Genomic DNA, 23,845 nt, shown 5'->3' on the forward strand with positions numbered 1-23,845 from the left:
ATATGCAGCATGGTGGCTAACTGGTTAGCACTATATATACAGCAGTGGCTCAGTGGTTAGCGCTGTAAATATATATGCAGCACAGTGGCTTAGTGGTTAGCACTGTAAATATATATGCAGCACGGTGTCTCAGTGGTTAGCACTGTAAATATATATGCAGCACGGTGGCTTAGTGGTTAACATATATGCAGCATGGTTGCTTAGTGGTTAGCATTGTGTGTGTATATGTGCAGCACAGTGGCTCAGTGGTTAGCATTGTGTATATATATATATATATGCAGCACAGTGGCTCAGTCCTTAGCATTGTATGTGTATATATATATATATATATATATATATAGCACAGTGGCTCAGTGGTTAGCATTGTGTATATATATATATATATATATATATATGCAGCACAGTGGCTCAGTGGTTAGCATTGTGTATATATATATATATATATATATATATATATATATATATATGCATGCAGCACAGTGGCTCAGTGGTTAGCACTGCAGCCTTTCAGCTCTGGGATCCTGGGTTCAAATCCCACCAAGGACGACATCTGCAAGGGCAACATGTTCTCCCCATGTTTGTGTTGGTTTCCTCCAGGTTCTCCGGTTTCCTCCCACACTCCAAAGGCATATTCATAGGGAATGTATATTGTGAGCCCCATCAGGGACAGCGATGATAATGTCTGTAAAGCGGTGCAGAAATAATGGCGCTATATAAGTGAGGAAAATAAAGAAATAATTGTATTCGATGTGTGTGTAAACTCTCAGCGTGCTATGATTGTACATCGCCCGAGTCTCGCCAATGCAAGTCTATGGGTGCGAGAAAGACTCGGCCACCACACAGAGCATCACTGTGACTTGTGACAACTACCTGCACATTTCCTCATTTCAGCCCATTGAGCCATTAGACTGAATGGGGAAAATCAATGAGAAATGTAAAGCCGTACAGATGTCACATGGACACATATTCCAGGCTCCTGAGTGGAGTGACCGGCCAGGATATATAAGATATATGTGTGTATATGTATATACTGTAAGTGGCGGACCCACAGCTATGAGAGGAACGTACTGTGTGTATATATATTCACGCCCCGAGCTCTGACATCACGGTCATGTGATCGGGGGCCGTCGCAGCCCTTTTTCTCGCTTCCTCTGTCTATGAATGGTGCTCTGGGGTCCAGGCTCCGCCCCTCACATGGTCACATGACTGTGATGTCACCGCACTCCCCATCTCGCCCGTCCCTGGCACGCTGCGGTCAGTCTGCGCTGACTACCTGTGATATCGGTTCTCTCCGGCCCTCCAGGTAATGGCGCTTGCCCCGCAGCTCCGGTCCCTGCTGGTGTTTTATAGGCCGCGGTGGCACGCTCAGTATTTGGTCAGTATTTTACATCAGTATGTGTAGCCAAAACCAGAAGTGGTGACGGGTCTCTATTATACTTTTCCTCTGACTGTTACAAATACTGAGGTAAAAGCCCTCGCCCGATACTCACTGTGTGCATGCGGCCTGAAGACTCACTGTGGATTCTGACTGATGGCGATGCCTGCGTTCCTTCCCGTATATACGGCCTCGTTCAGACCTCGCAGATTTATCTGGTATGGTGTTTGGGCCGGGTCTCTGTTTTTACCATCAGAATTTCATTAGTTTTTATTTTTTGCATCTGAGAAGTTTTTTTCAAACGATCAGACGGCACTGAAAGAATCCGAGCCACTGGGACTTGAACATATTTTTCAAGCACCCCGAATCACTCTGTTATCACCTGAGCATGCTCAGATAACACCTTATCCCAGTACGTTCGCTCATCACTGATGACCCCTGCGGACCGACCTTTACCGTACAGCTCCTCTTTTGGTTCGCCGGGCTGGGGCCACACCATCATGGCGGGATGACGCACACACAACGTCGCACCGGCCCAGCTAATCAAAGAGGAGCTGCAGATTCCACCAAGTACAAGTCGGTCCAGACCAAAGGCCACTGGATGTGGGTCCTGAGAACAGATTGTCTCATCCCCAGTCTTGAGATTTTCTTATTTTTCTTCCTCTCTAGGAGTCTCCCCCTCCCCCACTTACGTTTCCCAATAATTTGCTGGTTGCCTACACAATGGCGGAGCAGATATTGGACCTGACGCTGGAGATCATCTACCTGCTGACCGGAGAGGTGAGGGCCGATGGGAGCGCCAATGTTCTTGTATGTAACAATGGTGGAGAGGTGATATTTACCATCGTCTCTCCGTACACAGGATTATGTGATGGTGAAGAAGTCTGTGACAACCGGCTCCAAGCCCCAAGGATCAGGAAGATGGAGGAACAAGAGCCTAAGAGCCATCATGGTGCCTCCACCTCCATCACTGATGCATCCAGGAGACCACGAGCAGAAGATCGTTGAGATCACCAATAAGATCCTGCAGGTGGTGACTAGAGAGGTGAGCGCTGCCGGGGATGCCGGGACCTTATATAATGTGTCTGGGTGATGACGGCACCGTTGTATTCTCAGGTCCCTGTGAGGTGTCAGGACGTCACCGTCTATCTCTCCATGGAGGAGTGGGAGTATATGGAAGGACACAAGGACCAGTACAAGGACGTCCTGATGGAGGACCCCCAGCCCCTCACACCACCGCGAAGAGCAGACGTGCGAGAAGAAAGTAGGCTTGTGAATCACAAAAAAAGTAGGAATTTATGCTTTCATAGATTTAAGATTTAAGACTGAGACAAGTCAACCTATGACCTCACATATAGATCCAGAGGAAGGCATAAGTCTGAGAAAGAAGCTAATTGCTCCATATTAAGGGAAATATTCCTTCCCGACTCCACATATGGCAATCAGACTAGTTCCCTGGATTAGCGGTCCATCAAAAAATCCAGTGCCCATTACCTGGAATATTTTACTTTTCAGGAAGGCATCCAGGCTCTCCTTGAATCTGTTTGGTAAATCAACCATTATAACATCACGTGGCAGAAAGTTCCATAGCCCCACTGCTCGCACAGTAAAGAATCCATAGTCTCACTGCTATTACAGTAAAGAATCCATAGCCTCACCGCTCGTACAGTAAAGAATCCATAGCCTCAACGCTCGTACAGTAAAGAATCCATAGTCTCACTGCTATTACAGGAAAGAATCCATAGCCTCAACGCTCGTACAGTAAAGAATCATAGTCTCACCGCTATTACAGTAAAGAATCCATAGCCTCAACGCTCATACAGTAAAGAATCCATAGTCTCACTGCTATTACAGGAAAGAATCCATAGCCTCAACCCTCGTACAGTAAAGAATCATAGTCTCACCGCTATTACAGTAAAGTATCCATAGCCTCACCGCTCGTACCGTAAAGAATCCATAGCCTCACCGCTCGTACAGTAAAAAATCCATAGCCTCACCGCTCGTACAGTAAAAAATCCATAGCCTCACCGCTCGTACAGTAAAAAATCCATAGCCTCACCGCTCGTACAGTAAAAAATCCATAGTGTCACTGTTGTACAGTAAAGAATCCATAGTCTCTGTTCATACCGTAAAGAATCCATAGTGTCACTGCTTGTACAGTAAAGAATCCATAGTCTCTCTGCTCATACAGTAAAGAATCCATAGCCTCACCGCTCGTACAGTAAAGAATCCATAGCCTCACCGCTCGTACAGTAAAGAATCCATAGCCTCACTCCTCGTACAGTAAAGAATGCATAGCCTCTCCGCTCGTACAGTAAAGAATCCATAGTCTCACTGCTATTACAGTAAAGAATCCATAGTCTCACCGTTCATACCATAAAGAATCATAGTGTCACTGCTTGTACAGTAAAGAATCCATAGTCTCTCTGCTCGTACAGTAAAGAATCCATAGTCTCACTGCAAGAATCCATAGTCTCAACGCTTGTACAGTAAAGAATCATAGTCTCACTGCTATTACAGTAAAGAATCCATAGTCTCACCGTTCATACCATAAAGAATCATAGTGTCACTGCTTGTACAGTAAAGAATCCATAGTCTCTCTGCTCGTACAGTAAAGAATCCATAGTCTCACTGCAAGAATCCATAGTCTCAACGCTTGTACAGTAAAGAATCATAGTCTCACTGCTATTACAGTAAAGAATCCATAGCCTCACCGCTCGTACAACAAAGAATCCATAGCCTCACTGCTCGTACAGTAAAGAATCCATAGTCTCACCGCTCGTACAGTAAAGAATCCATAGTCTCACCGCTCGTACAGTAAAGAATCCATAGTGTCACTGCTTGTACAGTAAAGAATCCATAGTGTCACTGTTCATACCGTAAAGAATCCATAGTGTCACTGCTTGTACAGTAAAGAATCCATAGTCTCTGCTCGTACAGTAAAGAATCCATACTCTCTGCTCGTACAGTAAGGAATCCATAGCCTCACCGCTTGTACAGTAAAGAATCCATAGCCTCACCGCTCGTACAGTAAAGAATCCATAGCCTCACCGCTCGTACAGTAAAGAATCCATAGTCTCACCGCTCGTACAGTAAAGAATCCAGTCTCACCGCTCGTACAGTAAAGAATCCATAGTGTCACTGTTGTACAGTAACGAATCCATAGTCTCACTGTTCATACCGTAAATAATCCATAGTGTCACTGCTCGTACAGTAAAGAATCCATAGCCTCACCGCTCATACAGTAAAGAATCTACAGCCTCACCTCTCGTACAGTAAAGAATCCATAGCCTCTCCGCTCGTACAGTAAAGAATCCATAGTCTCACTGCTCGTACAGTAAAGAATCCATAGCCTCACTGCTCGTACAGTAAAGAATCCATAGTCTCACTGCTATTACAGTAAAGAATCCATAGTCTCACCGTTCATACCGTAAAGAATCATAGTGTCACTGCTTGTACAGTAAAGAATCCATAGTCTCTCTGCTCGTACAGTAAAGAATCCATAGTCTCACTGCAAGAATCCATAGTCTCAACGCTTGTACAGTAAAGAATCATAGTCTCACTGCTATTACAGTAAAGAATCCATAGCCTCACCGCTCGTGCAACAAAGAATCCATAGCCTCACTGCTCGTACAGTAAAGAATCTATAGTCTCACCGCTCGTACAGTAAAGAATCCATAGTTTCACCGCTCGTACAGTAAAGAATCCATAGTGTCACTGCTTGTACAGTAAAGAATCCATAGTGTCACTGTTCATACCGTAATGAATCCATAGTGTCACTGCTTGTACAGTAAAGAATCCATAGTCTCTGCTCGTACAGTAAAGAATCCATAGTCTCTCTGCTCGTACAGTAAAGAATCCATAGCCTCACCGCTTGTACAGTAAAGAATCCATAGCCTCACCGCTCGTACAGTAAAGAATCCATAGTCTCACCGCTCGTACAGTAAAGAATCCAGTCTCACCGCTCGTACAGTAAAGAATCCATAGTGTCACTGTTGTACAGTAACGAATCCATAGTCTCACTGTTCATACCGTAAAGAATCCATAGTGTCACTGCTTGTACAGTAAAGAATCCATAGTCTCTCTGCTCGTACAGAAAAGAATCCATAGCCTCACCGCTCGTACAGTAAAGAATCCATAGCCTCACCTCTCGTACAGTAAAGAATCCATAGCCTCTCTGCTCGTACAGTAAAGAATCCATAGTCTCACTGCTCGTACAGTAAAGAATCCATAGCCTCACTGCTCATACAGTAAAGAATCCATAGCCTCACTGCTCATACAGTAAAGAATCCATAGTCTCTCTGCTCGCACCGTAAAGAATCTATAGTCTCACTGCTCGTACAGTAAAGAATCCATAGTGTCACTGCTTGTACAGTAAAGAATCCATAGTCTCTCTGCTCGTAAAGAATCCATAGTCTCTCTGCTCGTACAGTAAAGAATCCAGTCTCACTGCTCGTACAGTAAAGAAACCATAGCCTCACCGCTCGTACAGTAGAGAATCCATAGCCTCACCTCTCGTACAGTAAAGAATCCATAGGCTCTCTGCTCCTACAGTAAAGAATCCAAGACAAGTCAACCTATAACCTCACATATCGATCCAGAGGAAGGCAAAAGTCTGAGGAAGAAGCTAATTGCTCCATATTAAGGGAAATATTCCTTCCCGACTCCACATACGGCAATCAGACTAGTTCCCTGGATTAACGTTCCATCAAAAAATCCAGTGCCCATTACCTGTAATATTTTACTTTTCAGGAAGGCATCCAGGCTCTCCTTGAATCTGTTTGGTAAAGCAACCATTATAACATCACGTGCAGAAAGTCCCATAGCCCCACTGCTCGTACAGTAAAGAATCCATAGTCTCACTGCTATTACAGTAAAGAATCCATAGCCTCAACGCTCGTACAGTAAAGAATCATAGTCTCACTGCTATTATAGTAAAGAATCCATAGCCTCACCGCTCTTACAGTAAAGAATCCATAGTCTCACTGCTATTACAGTAAAGAATCCATAGCCTCAATGCTCGTACAGTAAAGAATCATAGTCTCACTGCTATTACAGTAAAGAATCCATAGCCTCAACGCTCGTACAGTAAAGAATCAGTCTCACTGCTATTACAGTAAAGAATCCATAGCCTCACCGCTTGTACAGTAAAGAATCCATAGTCTCACCGCTCGTACAGTAAAGAATCCATAGTCTCACCATTCATACAGTAAATAATCCATAGTCTCACTGCTCGTATAGTAAAGAATCCATAGTTTCTCTGCTCGTAGAGTAAATAATCAATAGTCTCACTGTTCATACAGTAACGAATCCATAGTCTCACTGCTTGTACAGTAAAGAATCCATAGCCTCACCGCTCGTACAGTAGAGAATCCATAGCCTCACCTCTCGTACAGTAAAGAATCCATAGGCTCTCTGCTCCTACAGTAAAGAATCCAAGACAAGTCAACCTATAACCTCACATATCGATCCAGAGAAAGGCAAAAGTCTGAGGAAGGAGCTAATTGCTCCATATTAAGGGAAATATTCCTTCCCGACTCCACATACGGCAATCAGACTGGTTCCCTGGATTAACGTTCCATCAAAAAATCCAGTGCCCATTACCTGTAATATTTTACTTTTCAGGAAGGCATCCAGGCTCTCCTTGAATCTGTTTGGTAAAGCAACCATTATAACATCACGTGCAGAAAGTCCCATAGCCCCACTGCTCGTACAGTAAAGAATCCATAGTCTCACTGCTATTACAGTAAAGAATCCATAGCCTCACCGCTCGTACAACAAAGAATCCATAGCCTCACTGCTCGTACAGTAAAGAATCCATAGTCTCACCGCTCGTACAGTAAAGAATCCATAGTCTCACCGCTCGTACAGTAAAGAATCCATAGTGTCACTGCTTGTACAGTAAAGAATCCATAGTGTCACTGTTCATACCGTAAAGAATCCATAGTGTCACTGCTTGTACAGTAAAGAATCCATAGTCTCTCTGCTCGTACAGTAAAGAATCCATAGCCTCACCGCTTGTACAGTAAAGAATCCATAGCCTCACCGCTCGTACAGTAAAGAATCCATAGCCTCACCGCTCGTACAGTAAATAATCCATAGTCTCACCGCTCGTACAGTAAAGAATCCAGTCTCACCGCTCGTACAGTAAAGAATCCATAGTGTCACTGTTGTACAGTAACGAATCCATAGTCTCACTGTTCATACCGTAAAGAATCCATAGTGTCACTGCTTGTACAGTAAAGAATCCATAGTCTCTCTGCTCGTACAGTAAAGAATACATAGCCTCACCGCTCGTACAGTAAAGAATCCATAGTGTCACTGTTGTACAGTAACGAATCCATAGTCTCACTGTTCATACCGTAAAGAATCCATAGTGTCACTGCTTGTACAGTAAAGAATCCATAGTCTCTCTGCTCGTACAGTAAAGAATCCATAGCCTCTCCGCTCGTACAGTAAAGAATCCATAGCCTCACCGCTCGTACAGTAGAGAATCCATAGCCTCACCTCTCGTACAGTAAAGAATCCATAGGCTCTCTGCTCCTACAGTAAAGAATCCAAGCCAAGTCAACCTATAACCTCACATATCGATCCAGAGGAAGGCAAAAGTCTGAGGAAGAAGCTAATTGCTCCATATTAAGGGAAATATTCCTTCCCGACTCCACATACGGCAATCAGACTAGTTCCCTGGATTAAAGTTCCATCAAAAAATCCAGTGCCCATTACCTGTAATATTTTACTTTTCATGAAGGCATCCAGGCTCTCCTTGAATCTGTTTGGTAAAGCAACCATTATAACATCACGTGCAGAAAGTCCCATAGCCCCACTGCTCGTACAGTAAAGAATCCATAGTCTCGCTGCTATTACAGTAAAGAATCCATAGCCTCACCGCTCGTACAGTAAAGAATCCATAGTCTCACTGCTCGTACGGTAAAGAATCCATAGTCTCACCGCTCGTACAGTAAAGAATCCATAGTGTCACTGCTTGTACAGTAAAGAATCCATAGTGTCACTGTTCATACCGTAAAGAATCCTGTTATGACCCCAATGGCAGGGGGTCTCAGAAATAGTTACCAAGTCTGCAAACACAAAAACCAGCTCATAGGGCAGTGGTAACTGGGCTGACCATATATCTAATCCTAGCACCACAAATAACAGCAGCCGGGGAACGTGCCTACGTTGATTCTAGACGTCTCGCGCCAGCCGGAGAACTAACTAACCCTAGAAGGGAAAAGAAAGACCTTTCTTGCCTCCAGAGAAAAAGACCCCAAAAGTTGGATACAAGCCCCCAACAAATAATAACGGTGAGGTAAGAGGAAAAGACAAACGTAAGAATGAGCTAGGTATTTAGCAAAGAGAGGCCCACTAGCTAATAGCAGAATATAGTAAGATAACTTATATGGTCAGCAAAAACCCTATCAAAAATATCCACGCTGGAAATTCAAGAACCCCCAAACCGTCTAACGGCCCGGGGGGAGAACACCAGCCCCCTAGAGCTTCCAGCAAGGTCAGGAATCACATTTAGTACAAGCTGGACAAAAATGAGAGCAAGCAAATAACTGAAAAAACAAAGAAGCAAGACTTAGCTTAATTTGCACGAACCAGGACCAGCAGATAGGAGCAAACAAAAAGGATCTGATTACAACGATGCCAGGCACTGGACTAAGGATCCATGAGGTTTATATAGCAACACCCCTGGACTAACGACCCAGGTGGGTGCAAACTGAGGGAAGAAAATCCCAGAGTCATATCACTAGTAACCACCAGAGGGAGCCAAAAAGTCTAATTCACAACAGAATCCATAGTGTCACTGCTTGTACAGTAAAGAATCCATAGTCTCTGCTCGTACAGTAAAGAATCCATAGTCTCTCTGCTCGTACAGTAAAGAATCCATAGCCTCACCGCTTGTACAGTAAAGAATCCATAGCCTCACCGCTCGTACAGTAAAGAATCCATAGCCTCACCGCTCGTACAGTAAAGAATCCATAGTCTCACCGCTCGTACAGTAAAGAATCCAGTCTCACCGCTCGTACAGTAAAGAATCCATAGTGTCACTGTTGTACAGTAACGAATCCATAGTCTCACTGTTCATACCGTAAAGAATCCATAGTGTCACTGCTTGTACAGTAAAGAATCCATAGTCTCTCTGCTCGTACAGTAAAGAATCCATAGCCTCTCCGCTCGTACAGTAAAGAATCCATAGTCTCACTGCTCGTACAGTAAAGAATCCATAGCCTCACTGCTCATAGAGTAAAGAATCCATAGTCTCTCTGCTCGCACCGTAAAGAATCTATAGTCTCACTGCTCGTACAGTAAAGAATCCATAGTCTCACTGCTATTACAGTAAAGAATCCATAGCCTCAACGCTCGTACAGTAAAGAATCAGTCTCACTGCTATTACAGTAAAGAATCCATAGCCTCTCCGCTCGTACAGTAAAGAATCATAGTCTCACTGCTATTACAGTAAAGAATCCATAGCCTCACCGCTCGTACAACAAAGAATCCATAGCCTCACTGCTCGTACAGTAAAGAATCCATAGTCTCACCGCTCGTACAGTAAAGAATCCATAGTCTCACCGCTCGTACAGTAAAGAATCCATAGTGTCACTGCTTGTACAGTAAAGAATCCATAGTGTCACTGTTCATACCGTAAAGAATCCATAGTGTCACTGCTTGTACAGTAAAGAATCCATAGTCTCTGCTCGTACAGTAAAGAATCCATAGTGTCTCTGCTCGTACAGTAAAGAATCCATAGCCTCACCGCTTGTACAGTAAAGAATCCATAGCCTCACCGCTCGTACAGTAAAGAATCCAGTCTCACCGCTCGTACAGTAAAGAATCCATAGTGTCACTGTTGTACAGTAACGAATCCATAGTCTCACTGTTCATACCGTAAAGAATCCATAGTGTCACTGCTTGTACAGTAAAGAATCCATAGTCTCTCTGCTCGTACAGTAAAGAATCCATAGCCTCACCGCTCGTACAGTAAAGAATCCATAGCCTCACCTCTCGTACAGTAAAGAATCCATAGCCTCTCCGCTCGTACAGTAAAGAATCCATAGTCTCACTGCTCGTACAGTAAAGAATCCATAGCCTCACTGCTCATACAGTAAAGAATCCATAGTCTCTCTGCTCGCACCGTAAAGAATCTATAGTCTCACTGCTTGTACAGTATAGAATCCATAGTGTCTGTGCTCGTACAGTAAAGAATCCATAGTCTCACTGCTCGTACAGTAAAGAATCCATAGCCTCACCGCTCGTACAGTAGAGAATCCATAGCTTCACCTCTCGTACAGTAAAGAATCCATAGGCTCTCTGCTCCTACAGTAAAGAATCCAAGACAAGTCAACCTATAACCTCACATATCGATCCAGAGGAAGGCAAAAGTCTGAGGAAGAAGCTAATTGCTCCATATTAAGGGAAATATTCCTTCCCGACTCCACATACGGCAATCAGTTCCCTAGATTAACGTTCCATCAAAAAATCCAGTGCCCATTACCTGTAATATTTTACTTTTCAGGAAGGCATCCAGGCTCTCCTTGAATCTGTTTGGTAAAGCAACCAGTATAACATCACGTGCAGAAAGTCCCATAGCCTCACTGCTCGTACAGTAAAGAATCCATAGTCTCACTGCTATTACAGTAAAGAATCCATAGCCTCAACGCTCGTACAGTAAAGAATCATAGTCTCACTGCTATTACAGTAAAGAATCCATAGCCTCACCGCTTGTACAGTAAAGAATCCATAGTCTCACTGCTATTACAGTAAAGAATCCATAGCCTCAATGCTCGTACAGTAAAGAATCATAGTCTCACTGATATTACAGTAAAGAATCCATAGCCTCATCGCTCGTACAGTAAAGAATCAGTCTCACTGCTATTACAGTAAAGAATTCATAGCCTCACCGCTTGTACAGTAAAGAATCCATAGTCTCACCACTTGTACAGTAAATAATCCATAGTCTCACTGCTCGTATAGTAAAGAATCCATAGTTTCTCTGCTCGTAGAGTAAAGAATCAATAGTCTCACTGTTCATACAGTAAAGAATCCATAGTGTCACTGCTTGTACAGTAAAGAATCCATAGCCTCACCGCTCGTACAGTAGAGAATCCATAGCCTCACCTCTCGTACAGTAAAGAATCCATAGGCTCTCTGCTCCTACAGTAAAGAATCCATAGCCTCACCGCTCGTACAGTAAAGAATCCATAGTCTCACTGCTATTACAGTAAAGAATCCATAGCCTCAACGCTCGTACAGTAAAGAATCATAGTCTCACTGCTATTACAGTAAAGAATCCATAGCCTCACCGCTCGTACAGTAAAGAATCCATAGTCTCACTGCTATTACAGTAAAGAATCCATAGCCTCAATGCTCGTACAGTAAAGAATCCATAGTCTCACTGCTATTACAGTAAAGAATCCATAGCCTCAACGCTCGTACAGTAAAGAATCAGTCTCACTGCTATTACAGTAAAGAATCCATAGCCTCACCGCTTGTACAGTAAAGAATCCATAGCCTCACCGCTCGTACAGTAAAGAATCCATAGTCTCACCACTCGTACAGTAAATAATCCATAGTCTCACTGCTCGTATAGTAAAGAATCCATAGTTTCTCTGCTCGTAGAGTAAAGAATCAATAGTCTCACTGTTCATACAGTAAAGAATCCATAGTGTCACTGCTTGTACAGTAAAGAATCCATAGTTCTCTGCTCGTACAGTAAAGAATCCATAGTTCTCTGCTCGTACAGTAAAGAATCCATAGTCTCACTGCTCGTACAGTAAAGAATCTAATCTCACTGCTCGTATAGTAAAGAATCCATAGTTTCTCTGCTCGTAGAGTAAAAAATCAATAGTCTCACTGTTCATACCGTAAAGAATCCATAGTGTCACTGCTTGTACGGTAAAGAATCCATAGTTCTCTGCTCGTACAGTAAAGAATCCATAGTTCTCTGCTCGTACAGTAAATACATAGTCTCACTGCTCGTACAGTAAAGAATCCAGTCTTACTGCTCGTATAGTAAAGAATCCATAGTTTCTCTGCTCGTAGAGTAAAGAATCAATAGTCTCACTGTTCATACCGTAAAGAATCCATAGTGTCACTGCTTGTACAGTAAAGAATCCATAGTCTCTCTGCTCGTGCAGTAAAGAATCCATAGTCTCTCTGCTCGTGCAATAAAGAATCCAAAGTCTCTCTGCTCGTGCAGTAAAGAATCCATAAACTCTCTGCTCGTACAGTAAAGAATCCATAGCCTCACCGCTGGTACAGTAAAGAATTCATAGCCTTACCGCTCGTACAGTAAAGAATCCATAGTCTCACTGCTCGTACAGTAAAGAATCCATAGTCTCACTGCTCGTACAGTAAAGAATCCATAGTCTCACTGTTCGTACAGTAAAGAATCCATAGCCTCACCGCTCGTACAATAAAGAATCCATAGTCTCACTGCTCGTACAGTAAAGAATCCATAGTCTCACTGCTCGTACAATAAAGAATCCTAGCCTCACCTCTCGTACAGTAAAGAATCCATAGGCTCTCTGCTCCTACAGTAAAGAATCCAAGACAAGTCAACCTATAACCTCACATATCGATCCAGAGGAAGGCAAAAGTCTGAGGAAGAAGCTAATTGCTCCATATTAAGGGAAATATTCCTTCCCGATTCCACATACGGCAATCAGACTAGTTCCCTGGATTAACGTTCCATCAAAAAATCCAGTGCCCATTACCTGTAATATTTTACTTTTCAGGAAGGCATCCAGGCTCTCCTTTAATCTGTTTGGTAAAGCAACCATTATAACATCACGTGCAGAAAGTCCCATAGCCCCACTGCTCGTACAGTAAAGAATCCATAGTCTCACTGCTATTACAGTAAAGAATCCATAGCCTCACCGCTCGTACAGTAAAGAATCCATAGTCTCACTGCTATTACAGTAAAGAATCCATAGCCTCAATGCTCGTACAGTAAAGAATCATAGTCTCACTGCTATTTCAGTAAAGAATCCATAGCCTCAACGCTCGTACAGTAAAGAATCAGTCTCACTGCTATTACAGTAAAGAATTCATAGCCTCACCGCTTGTACCGTAAAGAAACCATAGTCTCACTACTTGTACAGTAAATAATCCATAGTCTCACTGCTCGTATAGTAAAGAATCCATAGTTTCTCTGCTCGTAGAGTAAAGAATCAATAGTCTCACTGTTCATACAGTAAAGAATCCATAGTGTCACTGCTTGTACAGTAAAGAATCCATAGCCTCACCGCTCGTACAGTAGAGAATCCATAGCCTCACCTCTCGTACAGTAAAGAATCCATAGGCTCTCTGCTCCTACAGTAAAGAATCCATAGCCTCACCACTCGTACAGTAAAGAATCCATAGTCTCACTGCTATTACAGTAAAGAATCCATAGCCTCAACGCTCGTACAGTAAAGAATCATAGTCTCAGTGCTATTACAGTAAAGAATCCATAGCCTCACCGCTCGTACAGTAAAGAATCCATAGTCTCACTGCTATTACAGTAAAGAATCCATAGCCTCAATGCTCGTACAGTAAAGAATCATAGTCTCACTGCTATTACAGTAAAGAATCCATAGCCTCACCGCTCGTACAGTAAAGAATCCATAGTCTCACTGCTATTACAGTAAAGAATCCATAGCCTCAATGCTTGTACAGTAAAGAATCCATAGTCTCACTGCTATTACAGTAAAGAATCCATAGCCTCAACGCTCGTACAGTAAAGAATCAGTCTCACTGCTATTACAGTAAAGAATCCATAGCCTCACCGCTTGTACAGTAAAGAATCCATAGCCTCACCGCTCGTACAGTAAAGAATCCATAGTCTCACCACTCGTACAGTAAATAATCCATAGTCTCACTGCTCGTATAGTAAAGAATCCATAGTTTCTCTGCTCGTAGAGTAAAGAATCAATAGTCTCACTGTTCATACAGTAAAGAATCCATAGTGTCACTGCTTGTACAGTAAAGAATCCATAGTTCTCTGCTCGTACAGTAAAGAATCCATAGTTCTCTGCTCGTACAGTAAAGAATCCATAGTCTCTCTGCTCATACAGTAAAGAATCCAAAGTCTCTCTGCTCGTGCAGTAAGGAATCCATAAACTCTCTGCTCGTACAGTAAAGAATCCATAGCCTCACCGCTGGTCCAGTAAAGAATTCATAGCCTTACCGCTCGTACAGTAAAGAATCCATAGTCTCACTGCTCGTACAGTAAAGAATCCATAGTCTCACTGCTCGTACAGTAAAGAATCCATAGTCTCACTGTTCGTACAGTAAAGAATCCATAGCCTCACCGCTCGTACAGTAAAGAATCCATAGTCTCACTGCTCGTACAGTAAAGAATCCATAGTCTCACTGCTCGTACAGTAAAGAATCCTAGCCTCACCGCCCTTACAGTAAAGAATCCATAGTCTCACTGCACGTACAGTAAAGAATCCATAGCCTCACCTCTCGTACAGTAAAGAATCCATAGTCTCACCGCTCGTACAGTAAAGAATCCATAGCCTCACCGCTCGCACAGTAACGAATCCATAGTCTCTCTGCTTGTACAGTAAAGAACCCATAGTATCTCTGCTTGTACAGTAAAGAATCACCATTTTTTGATGGTTAAATCTTTTTACTGTAGGCATAGAGGATACCCCCTTGTCACTATCCCTGGCCAAGGTGTAAAAAGATCATTATACAGATCTATACTGTCCCCTCATACTATACTTGTACATTGTAATAAGATCGCCTCATCCTTCATCTTTCCAAACTGAATAACTCCAAGTCTGATTACCCGTCTTCTGCAGTTCATACGTTTCCTTAAAGGGAACCTGTCGCCAGGTTTGGCTGATATGAGATATGACACCACCTTTTCGGGCTGATATATAGCATTCTATAATGCGCTATATCTGCCCCCAACCCAACCTGCAAGACCAGAAAAAGACCTTTTATTATACTCGCCTGTGGGGCGGTCCAGTCTGATGGTTGTTGGTGGTCTTGGCACCGGGAAAGGTCAGAGAGCCCCGACGCATGCGCACTACACTATTGTACTCTGCCCTCTCAGGCAGGGCACAGAAGTATGCCTGTGCAGTAGCACGATGTTGGGGAGACTGTGCATGATGTAAGGACGCATCATCCACACGAAACAAGAAGGAGGACGGCATCACAAGAAGAAGTAAAGCGCCGGACCTAGAACATAGACACACCTCGAACTGGATCACCCCGCAGGTGAGTATAATTAAAGTAATTCTTCTTGTCTTGTAGGTCGAGTTGGGGGCAGACATTCAGCTTTATAGAATGCTGTATATCAGGCCTAAAAGATGATGGCCGTTACTCATATCGACCTAACTTGAAGACAGGTTCCTTTAATAACTTTAGTTTCTCTTCTCTGCTCGCGCTCTAGCTCAGCTATGTCCTTATTGTACCCAGTATCTAAGTGCGGCCGCATCGGTGACTTATACAGAGAAAAACTATGTTCTTGTCAGGAGCATATCTACCTCTTTTAATGCATCCCATTATTTCATTTGCCTTGGCAGCAGCTGCCTGGCACTGGAGACTAAAGTTGAGTTTGCCGTCCACCCAAACACCCAATTCTTTTTCAAATCAAAGGCAGATATTGAAATTCTGCTTTGTATTTCCTCTACAAGGTCATTAATTAAAAGGAGAGGGCCCAATATTGACCCCTGTAGTACTGTTTTCTGTGACCCCCTCCAATACTGACTCCTTTGTGCACCTTACTGTTTTCTGTGACCCCTCCAATACTGACCCCTGTATTACTCTTTTCTGTGACCCCTCCAATACTGACCCCTGTGGCACCTTAGTTTTCCGTGACCCCTCCAATACTGACCCCTGTAGTACTCTTTTCTGTGCCCCCGCGCCAATACGGACCCCTGTAGTCCTGTTTTCCGTGACCCCTCCAATACTGACCCCTATAGTACTGTTTTCTGTGACCCCCTCCAATACTGACCCATGTAGTACTCTTTTCTGTGACCCCCTGTAGTACTGTTTTCTGTGCCCCCTCCAATACTGACCCCTGTAGTACTCTTTTCTGTGCCCCAGCCCCAATACTGACCCGTCGCACTTTTTTCTGTGCCCCCATGCCAATACTGACCTCTGTAGTACTGTTTTCCGTGACCCCTCCAATACTGACCCCTGTAGTACTCTTTTCTGTGCCGCCGCGCCAATACTGACCCCTGTAGTACTGTTTTTCATGACCCCTCCAATACTGACCCCTGTAGTACTCTTTTCTGTTACCCCCTCAATACTGACCCCTGTAGTACTCTTTTCTGTGACCCCTCCAATACTGACCCCTGTAGTACTCTTTTCTGTGACCCCTCCAATACTGACCCCTGTAGTTCTCTTTTCTGTGACCCCCTCCAATACAGACCCCTGTAGTACTGTTTTCCGTGACCCCCTCCAATACTGACCCCTGTGGCACCTGTTTTATGTGACCCCTCCAATACTGACCCCTCTAATACTGACCCCTGTAGTACTCTCTTCTGTGCCCCTGCCCCAATACTGACCCCTGTAGTACTCTTTTTCTATGACCCCTCCAATACTGACCCCTGTGGCACCTGTTTTCTGTGACCCCTCTAATACTGACCCCTATAGTACTCTTTTCCGTGACCCCTCCAATACTGACCCCTGTAGTACTCTTTTCTGTGACCCCTCCAATACTGACCCCTATAGTACTCTTTTCTGTGCCCCCCTCCAATACTGACTCTGTGTTCTTACAGATGCACCAGGTAATAGTCGCTTACCAGAAAGTTGTCCCCGTCCTCTTTCTCCTCAGGAAGATCTGGAGAAAAATCTTAAAGTCCAACAAGTTGAGCGGGTATGAGGACATAAAAGAGCCACGAGCAGACATGGCTACATTATGCTGGATTCATTTAGTGCATTTTTGTTTTAGGTTGACGACCTGATTATTGTCAAAGTGGAAGAGACGGAGGGAGATGAGGAGTATGACAGAAGTGACGACCCGAAGAGGGAAGAGGAAACTCCGACTTATATCATCACAGGTGAGTAATAACCGGACAAGAGCCACATTCACAGATGAAGCGATCTGATATTCTCCATCCTGTTCCATCAGTACAGTCCATAGCTTTGTCCACAATATTATCATTCTTTAGTCTGACACCTACATTGCCTCACTGCCTCACTCATCAGAATTATTTGGAATTTAATGAAAAGTAGGTAAACGATCAAAACGATTCTTCAGTCCTTAAAGGGATCCTGTCAGCAGGTTTTCCCAACATAAACTAGTGCCACCTCATTTTGTACTGCAATCCAGCTATTTGAATTTTTAGGCTCCTATCTCCCTCTGCTAGCCAAAATATACCATTTATAATTTTCCCACGATGTATGCTAATTGGTAATTTGTGTGTTGCTGGTCTTTGTCTGGCAGCTCCTCTATTCCCACAATGGCATCCTCCTGCCTTAATTTATGTGGATGTTGGATCCTACGTTATCCATAAAGAGAAGGGCCTAATACTGACCCCCTACGTCACCCACACTGTAAATATTGTACCTTCACAGGTGACTTGGCTCTGATACTATGGGTGCATGCGCATTTGTAGGGCAGAGCCATGCGTGCCTGCGCAGACATGTGCTTCACCTGCGTAGGTGCGAGATTTATATTACTGTGCTGATTATGTAAAAGTCAGTATTGGGCCCTCTTCTTTTAATATATTTGTTAGTGACCTCGTATAGCAGTCTATATACAGATGGCTGTACAAGAGGCAATAAAAGCCGGTGGCTTTAGTTTAAACTGGGAATACCTGAAAACCTTTAAAGCTTTGTCCTCAATTATTTAATATTTTCTGCAATTGATCTGCAGAACATTTGGCACAAATCTTTAATATATCTTATCTGTAAGTAGAAAAAAATCATCCAGCCTGACAAAACTGATCATGACTATATAATATGCCTTTACATCTGTAATATCCACCCACCGAATTGTTTATAAGAAAACCTATGTCTTTATTCCCAATAGATGTTCCTCCAAAATTCCAGTGGAGCAATCTCCCTTCTCATTTTGGATGTAATAGTCATGAGGAACACTTTATTGCCCCAAGTCTACCATCAGTCACCCACAGAAGAGGTCCATCATCTCATCCCACCTCTAGCAGGAGGCCACGTGTTCAATCACTAAGTACTTGTCAATTTGTTTGTCCAGAATGTGGAAAACTTTTTATATCTCAATCAAAACTTGTCCGACACCAGTATATTCACACAGGGGAGAAGCCATTCACTTGTCCCGAATGTGAAAAAAGCTTCAAAGATAAAAGACATCTTCTTGATCATCTGAAAATTCACACCCAAGAAAAGCCACATGCCTGTCCGGAATGTGACAAATGCTTTTCCTATAAATCGAACCTTGTAATCCATCAGAGAATCCACACCAAGGAGAAGCCGTTTTCTTGCACAGAATGTGCAAAATGTTTTGTATCCAATTCAAAACTTATCAGACACCGGAGAAGTCACACAGGGGAGAGGCCATTTTCATGTACGGAATGTGAGAAAAGTTTTTCCTACAAATCAAATCTGGTCATACATCAGAGAACACACACAGGAGAGAAGCCGTACTCCTGTCCGGAATGTAGGAAATGTTTTGTATCTAATTCCAAACTTGTCAGACACAAGAGAATTCACGTCGGGGATAAACCTTTTTCATGTCCAGATTGTGAAAAATGTTTTGCCAGGAAAATAGGTCTAGTCAGACATCAGAAAAGTAATCACATGGGAGAGAAGCAGTAATCCTGTCCAGCAAGCAGGTGAGCAGATTCCTAGACTTCAGAGAATTCATGCAGTTAGAAGTTTAGAATATGGAAAATTACTTCTTTTCATTTGAGAATTTATTTGAGGTTTTTCTCCCTAAACACATTTTTTAGGTGATACATTTATGATCGCTGATGGTCTCTTCACAACTGGGATCCCAAAGCCCCCTGCAAGAATGGCTGCTCAAAATTTCTGATCTTTCCTGCTCCATTTGAACTTTTCCGGGTCTAAGTAATCTGATGTGAAGAGATGGCCTGTGCTCGTCCAAGGTGGTAAAGGATGTGGGGCGAGATAAAATATGGGACTGATCTCCAACAGTATATCAAAGGCAGTGATATTATGTGGCTTCAGGGGACAGGCAAATGAAGCATTCGAGTCTGTATAAAATTGATATTATATGTTCAGTTTAATATGGGTCGATCTTGCGGAGGATGGTGCTTGTGCCAAAGTCCTTACCACTGTTTATATTTCAAACTCTTCATTGCTAGATCACTAGGATCGAAGGTTAACGAAGAGGTAGGATTAAATAACTCTCCTCCATGCCATATCTGCATAGATTATGCTTTAGATGCCTTGGCCATTGGAGACTGTGGCATATAAAGTGTTTAGCAGAAGGAGGAGGCTTCATCAGTCACCCCATGAAGTTGGTATGGCAGCCAGGAATGTAACAAGTCCCCATGGCTGTAATTTTAGTTCTCCTAACAGGATGCCAGAGTAAGGCTGGGTCACACTGGCGACTTGAAATCGCATTGCACTCGGACCAATGTTAAATTATTGGGCAGCTCCCAGTAGCCGACTTTTTGTCGGCCGTTTTCCTCGGTCCGAGACAATCGCAGCATGCTGCGATTGTCATGGACACTCGGCTCACTCGCATCCATATGAGCCTATGGGTGTGAGTGAGACAGCGCACATCACCCGGATATCATCCGAGGGCTGTGCCTTATAAGCGGACCCCGGCAATGGAGGAGATGGAGAAATTATTTTCTCCGTAGCTGTGCTCCGATCTGCTCTGTGAGATGATCGGAGCACAGACGCATGACACTCGGCTCCTGCTCGCAGCAGAACAGGAGCCGAGGGTCATTAGCATATCGCATCCGATGCTCTCGCATCAGATGCAGTACGCTAGTGTGACCCCAGCCTAACAGAGGAATCAGAGATTACCTTTAAGATTCCTTGGTCTTTGGAGGCTGTGACATCTAAGGTGTTTAGCAGGAGGAGAACGCTTCCACCGTCACCCATGAAGTTGGTAGGGCATCCAGGAATGTAACAACAGTCCCTTGGCTGTACTTTTAGAACACCTCTAAGGCTGCTTTTACACTTGCCGTGACTTTGCCAATAGATTTCTATGGGGCCGCAATAATTTCACGGTGCGCCGTATGGCTGTGAGGGCTGTATTTACGGCCGTGAAAAAAAAATTCGAACTTGCTCAATCTTTTTCACAGCTTATGGACATGGCCCCCATTGAAAATCAATGGGGCCACAAAAACAAAGGAAGGTTGTTTTTGCAGTGCACCATTACTTCTGGTTTTGCGGACCGCCGTTTTTTCCCCCCAATACTTTTGCTATAGTATTGGGAACCCGAAAAACGGCGATCCGTTATTGCGGCAGACCATGAAAATTGTGGCGATATGACCCGCAAAAAAGGCCAGCAATAATGGGCCGCAAAAAAACACAGCAAGTTTAAAATTAGTAACAGGATGCCAGAGTAACACAGAGGAATCAGAGATTACCCTTTAGATGCATTGGTCATTGGAGGCTGTGACATCTAAGGTGTTTTGCAGGAGGAGAAGGCTTCCTCAGTCACCCATCAAGTTGGTATGACAGCCAAGAGTCTTTGAAACAGCCCCCAGGGCTGTCATTTTTGTACCCCTCATTAAAATGCCAGAGTAACACTGACAAATAGTTCACTGAGATATGAACATACCGCAGGGTATTATACGAGTGATCAAAAGCCGGCATGGTCTACACTATGTGAAGAAATAAATATGCAAAATGGACATAAGCACAATAGTAATGAGCAGAAGTATAAAATAATCTTATTTAACCCCCTACAATACAAAAATAAGAATTGCTGTTTTTTGTTCTACTTTTTCCCACCTCGCAAAACAGGAATCAAATTTTCTGAAAAAAGTTATATTTATTGTAAGATTGTACCAATACAAAGTCAACTGATCACATGCAAAAAAAGTTATACTGACCTGAAGAATAACATTAATATGTTGTTCGCTCGGTGACACCAAAGGAAACAATAAAGAAACAGATATTGCAGATTTGTATGTTTTGTGCAAATTTTCCACCTTCAAAATAATGAATAAAAGTTTTTATAAACCTCCTCCTTGGGGAAAACGTAAAAAAAGTTACAGTTCTTGTAATGCGAAGTTGAAAACCGGAAAATAATAAATGTTCTTTAGTCCCAAAAGAGCAAAACTTTTCCCCAACTTTTGTTTTATGATTTTTCGGAATGTGATGCGGGCAGCGATGTGATGGCGCCTAACACCCGGCCCCCCTACGTCTCTCACATCTCCGGCTTCATGTCTTTAATGTCATCGCCGTGTTCTTTTATTTCTAAAATATTATTTTGGAGAAATCATCGGTGAATAAATCTCTAGTATTTCTTCAGGAAGTGTCTCTCTGCTTCTTTACTAAATCTGGGCATTTAGCTGAAGTTTATGGTCACGGAAAAAATCTACGGAAGTTACCTAATTGTGATATTAAAGAGTAAGACTTTTTTTTTTTTTTGTAAATAGGACCCATCACCAGGTCAGAAGTTTGCAGTTTTTGTACTTATTTTATTCTTGCTGCTCCCAAGTACTATGTTTTGCTTTTTTTTCTCCTGAACATATTTTCCTTTTAATATATGCTCGATATCTTTATCTTTAATAACTCGCTAAGAAAAATCATTATTGATCACAGATGTAGTTTGAAAACTGTCCACAAGGTGGCAGCAGCATCAAGGAGACCAGAGTTGGCTGATAACAGAAACGATAGCTCACAAATCAAAGCCAAATATAACAAAGCTGCCATAGAGGACAGCGAATATATATAAATATAAATGAATAATCCATAAGAGGTTATCGAATGCAAAACATACGAGCACAACCATTCATGGCGGAGCCATGTCTGCACAGAGGTGGCCGAGCACTTTACATGGCAGCAATGGATAAGCACGGACTTTATTGCTGTAGGCTTGTTACACACGGCTGAGAAATATAGACTGTGATCGAATATCAACCCCGATCTCCGGATCTGAGCTCATGCCTATAAACCAGACCGGAGACCGGGGCGGTGAGGACGGGTGCTGTGATCCGAGCACAGTCCATGTTTTAAGGAAGTATCTGACAGCCTATGATAGTGCAAGGAGAGTGCAGCAGCCCATGACAAACTCATCTCCACTGCTGCGCTCTGCATAGGCAGCAACTAAGATGACAAAAACAGCACTGTGCTCTCTCGCAGCTCCCCGCCTCTCCTCTCACTTTTGTGTCACTTGTCACAAGTTTCCTCTCCAACAAATACAAACGAACATAAAGGAATATTTACACTTTGGTTTCAAGAAGGATTGGTAGCGGGAGATCGTCAGCTCTAGAGATGAGCGAGTATACTCCTTGCTCGGGTTTTCCGGAGCACGCTCGGGTGGTCTCCCGAGTATTTGTTAGTGTTCGGAGATTTCGTTTTTCTTGACGCAACAGCATGATTTGTGACTAATACCCAGGCTGAGTACATGTGGGGGTTGCCTGGTTGTTAGGGAATCCCCACATGTATTCAAGCTGTCTAGTAGCCGCAAATCATGCAGCTGCTGCAAGGAAAACTAAATCTCCGAACACTAGCAAATACTCGGAGACCACCCCAGCGTGCTCTGGAAAACCTGAGCAACGAGTACACCGCTCATCACTAGTCAGCTCCTCTTCACATAAGGGGTAATATGTGTCTGTGCTGGGGGCTGCCGAGTCACCAAAGGCCTCATGACGAATAGTGAAAAAACAAACTTGAATGTTACACTAAACTTTACATTATTAGAGTTAGGACTAGGGTTACTGTTGGGACTACGGTTAGGATTAGGACTAGGGTTACTGTTGGGACTACGGTTAGGATTAGGACTAGGGTTACAGTTAGGACTACGGTTAGGATTAGGACTAGGATTACAGTTAGGACTAAGGTTAGGATTAGGACTAGGGTTACTGTTGGGACTACGGTTAGGATTAGGACTAGAGTTACTGTTGGGACTACAGTTAGGATTAGGACTAGGGTTACTGTTGGGACTACGGTTAGGATTAGGGTTACTGTTGGGACTACAGTTAGGATTAGGACTAGAGTTACTGTTGGGACTACAGTTAGGATTAGGACTAGGGTTACTGTTGGGACTACGGTTAGGATTAGGACTAGGGTTACTGTTGGGACTACGGTTAGGATTAGGACTAGGGTTACTGTTGGGACTACGGTTAGGATTAGGACTAGGGTTACAGTTAGGACTACGGTTAGGATTAGGACTAGGATTACAGTTAGGACTAAGGTTAGGATTAGGACTAGGGTTACTGTTGGGACTACAGTTAGGATTAGGACTAGGGTTACAGTTAGGACTACGGTTAGGATTAGGACTAGGGTTACTGTTGGCACTACAGTTAGGATTAGGACTACGGTTTGGATTAGGACTAGGGTTACTGTTGGGACCACAGTTAGGATTAGGACTAGGGTTACAGTTAGGACTAC

General features: G+C 43.3%; 1 protein-coding gene across 2 annotated transcripts; it reads left to right on the forward strand.

The window, feature by feature from the left end:
- The first annotated feature begins 1,166 nt into the window (after nucleotides 1-1,166).
- On the forward strand, nucleotides 1,167-22,764 carry LOC143806123 (gastrula zinc finger protein XlCGF66.1-like). Of its 2 annotated transcripts, none has more exons than XM_077286090.1 (8): nucleotides 1,167-1,303; nucleotides 2,045-2,155; nucleotides 2,238-2,420; nucleotides 2,492-2,663; nucleotides 17,101-17,198; nucleotides 17,274-17,382; nucleotides 18,357-19,137; nucleotides 19,255-22,764. In XM_077286090.1, the coding sequence occupies exons 2-7, from the start codon at nucleotides 2,099-2,101 to the stop codon at nucleotides 19,118-19,120; spliced, it is 1,383 nt and encodes a 460-aa protein (XP_077142205.1). In that variant the 5' UTR covers nucleotides 1,167-1,303; nucleotides 2,045-2,098; the 3' UTR covers nucleotides 19,121-19,137; nucleotides 19,255-22,764. The 2 variants fall into 2 exon arrangements, with proteins under 2 accessions (XP_077142205.1, XP_077142206.1); XM_077286091.1 differs by having other exon boundaries at nucleotides 1,178-1,303; nucleotides 2,492-2,639.
- The last annotated feature ends 1,081 nt before the right edge of the window (nucleotides 22,765-23,845 follow it).

Source organism: Ranitomeya variabilis, chromosome 2 (genome assembly GCF_051348905.1).
Source record: "Ranitomeya variabilis isolate aRanVar5 chromosome 2, aRanVar5.hap1, whole genome shotgun sequence".
In the NCBI taxonomy this organism is placed as follows: domain Eukaryota; kingdom Metazoa; phylum Chordata; class Amphibia; order Anura; family Dendrobatidae; genus Ranitomeya; species Ranitomeya variabilis.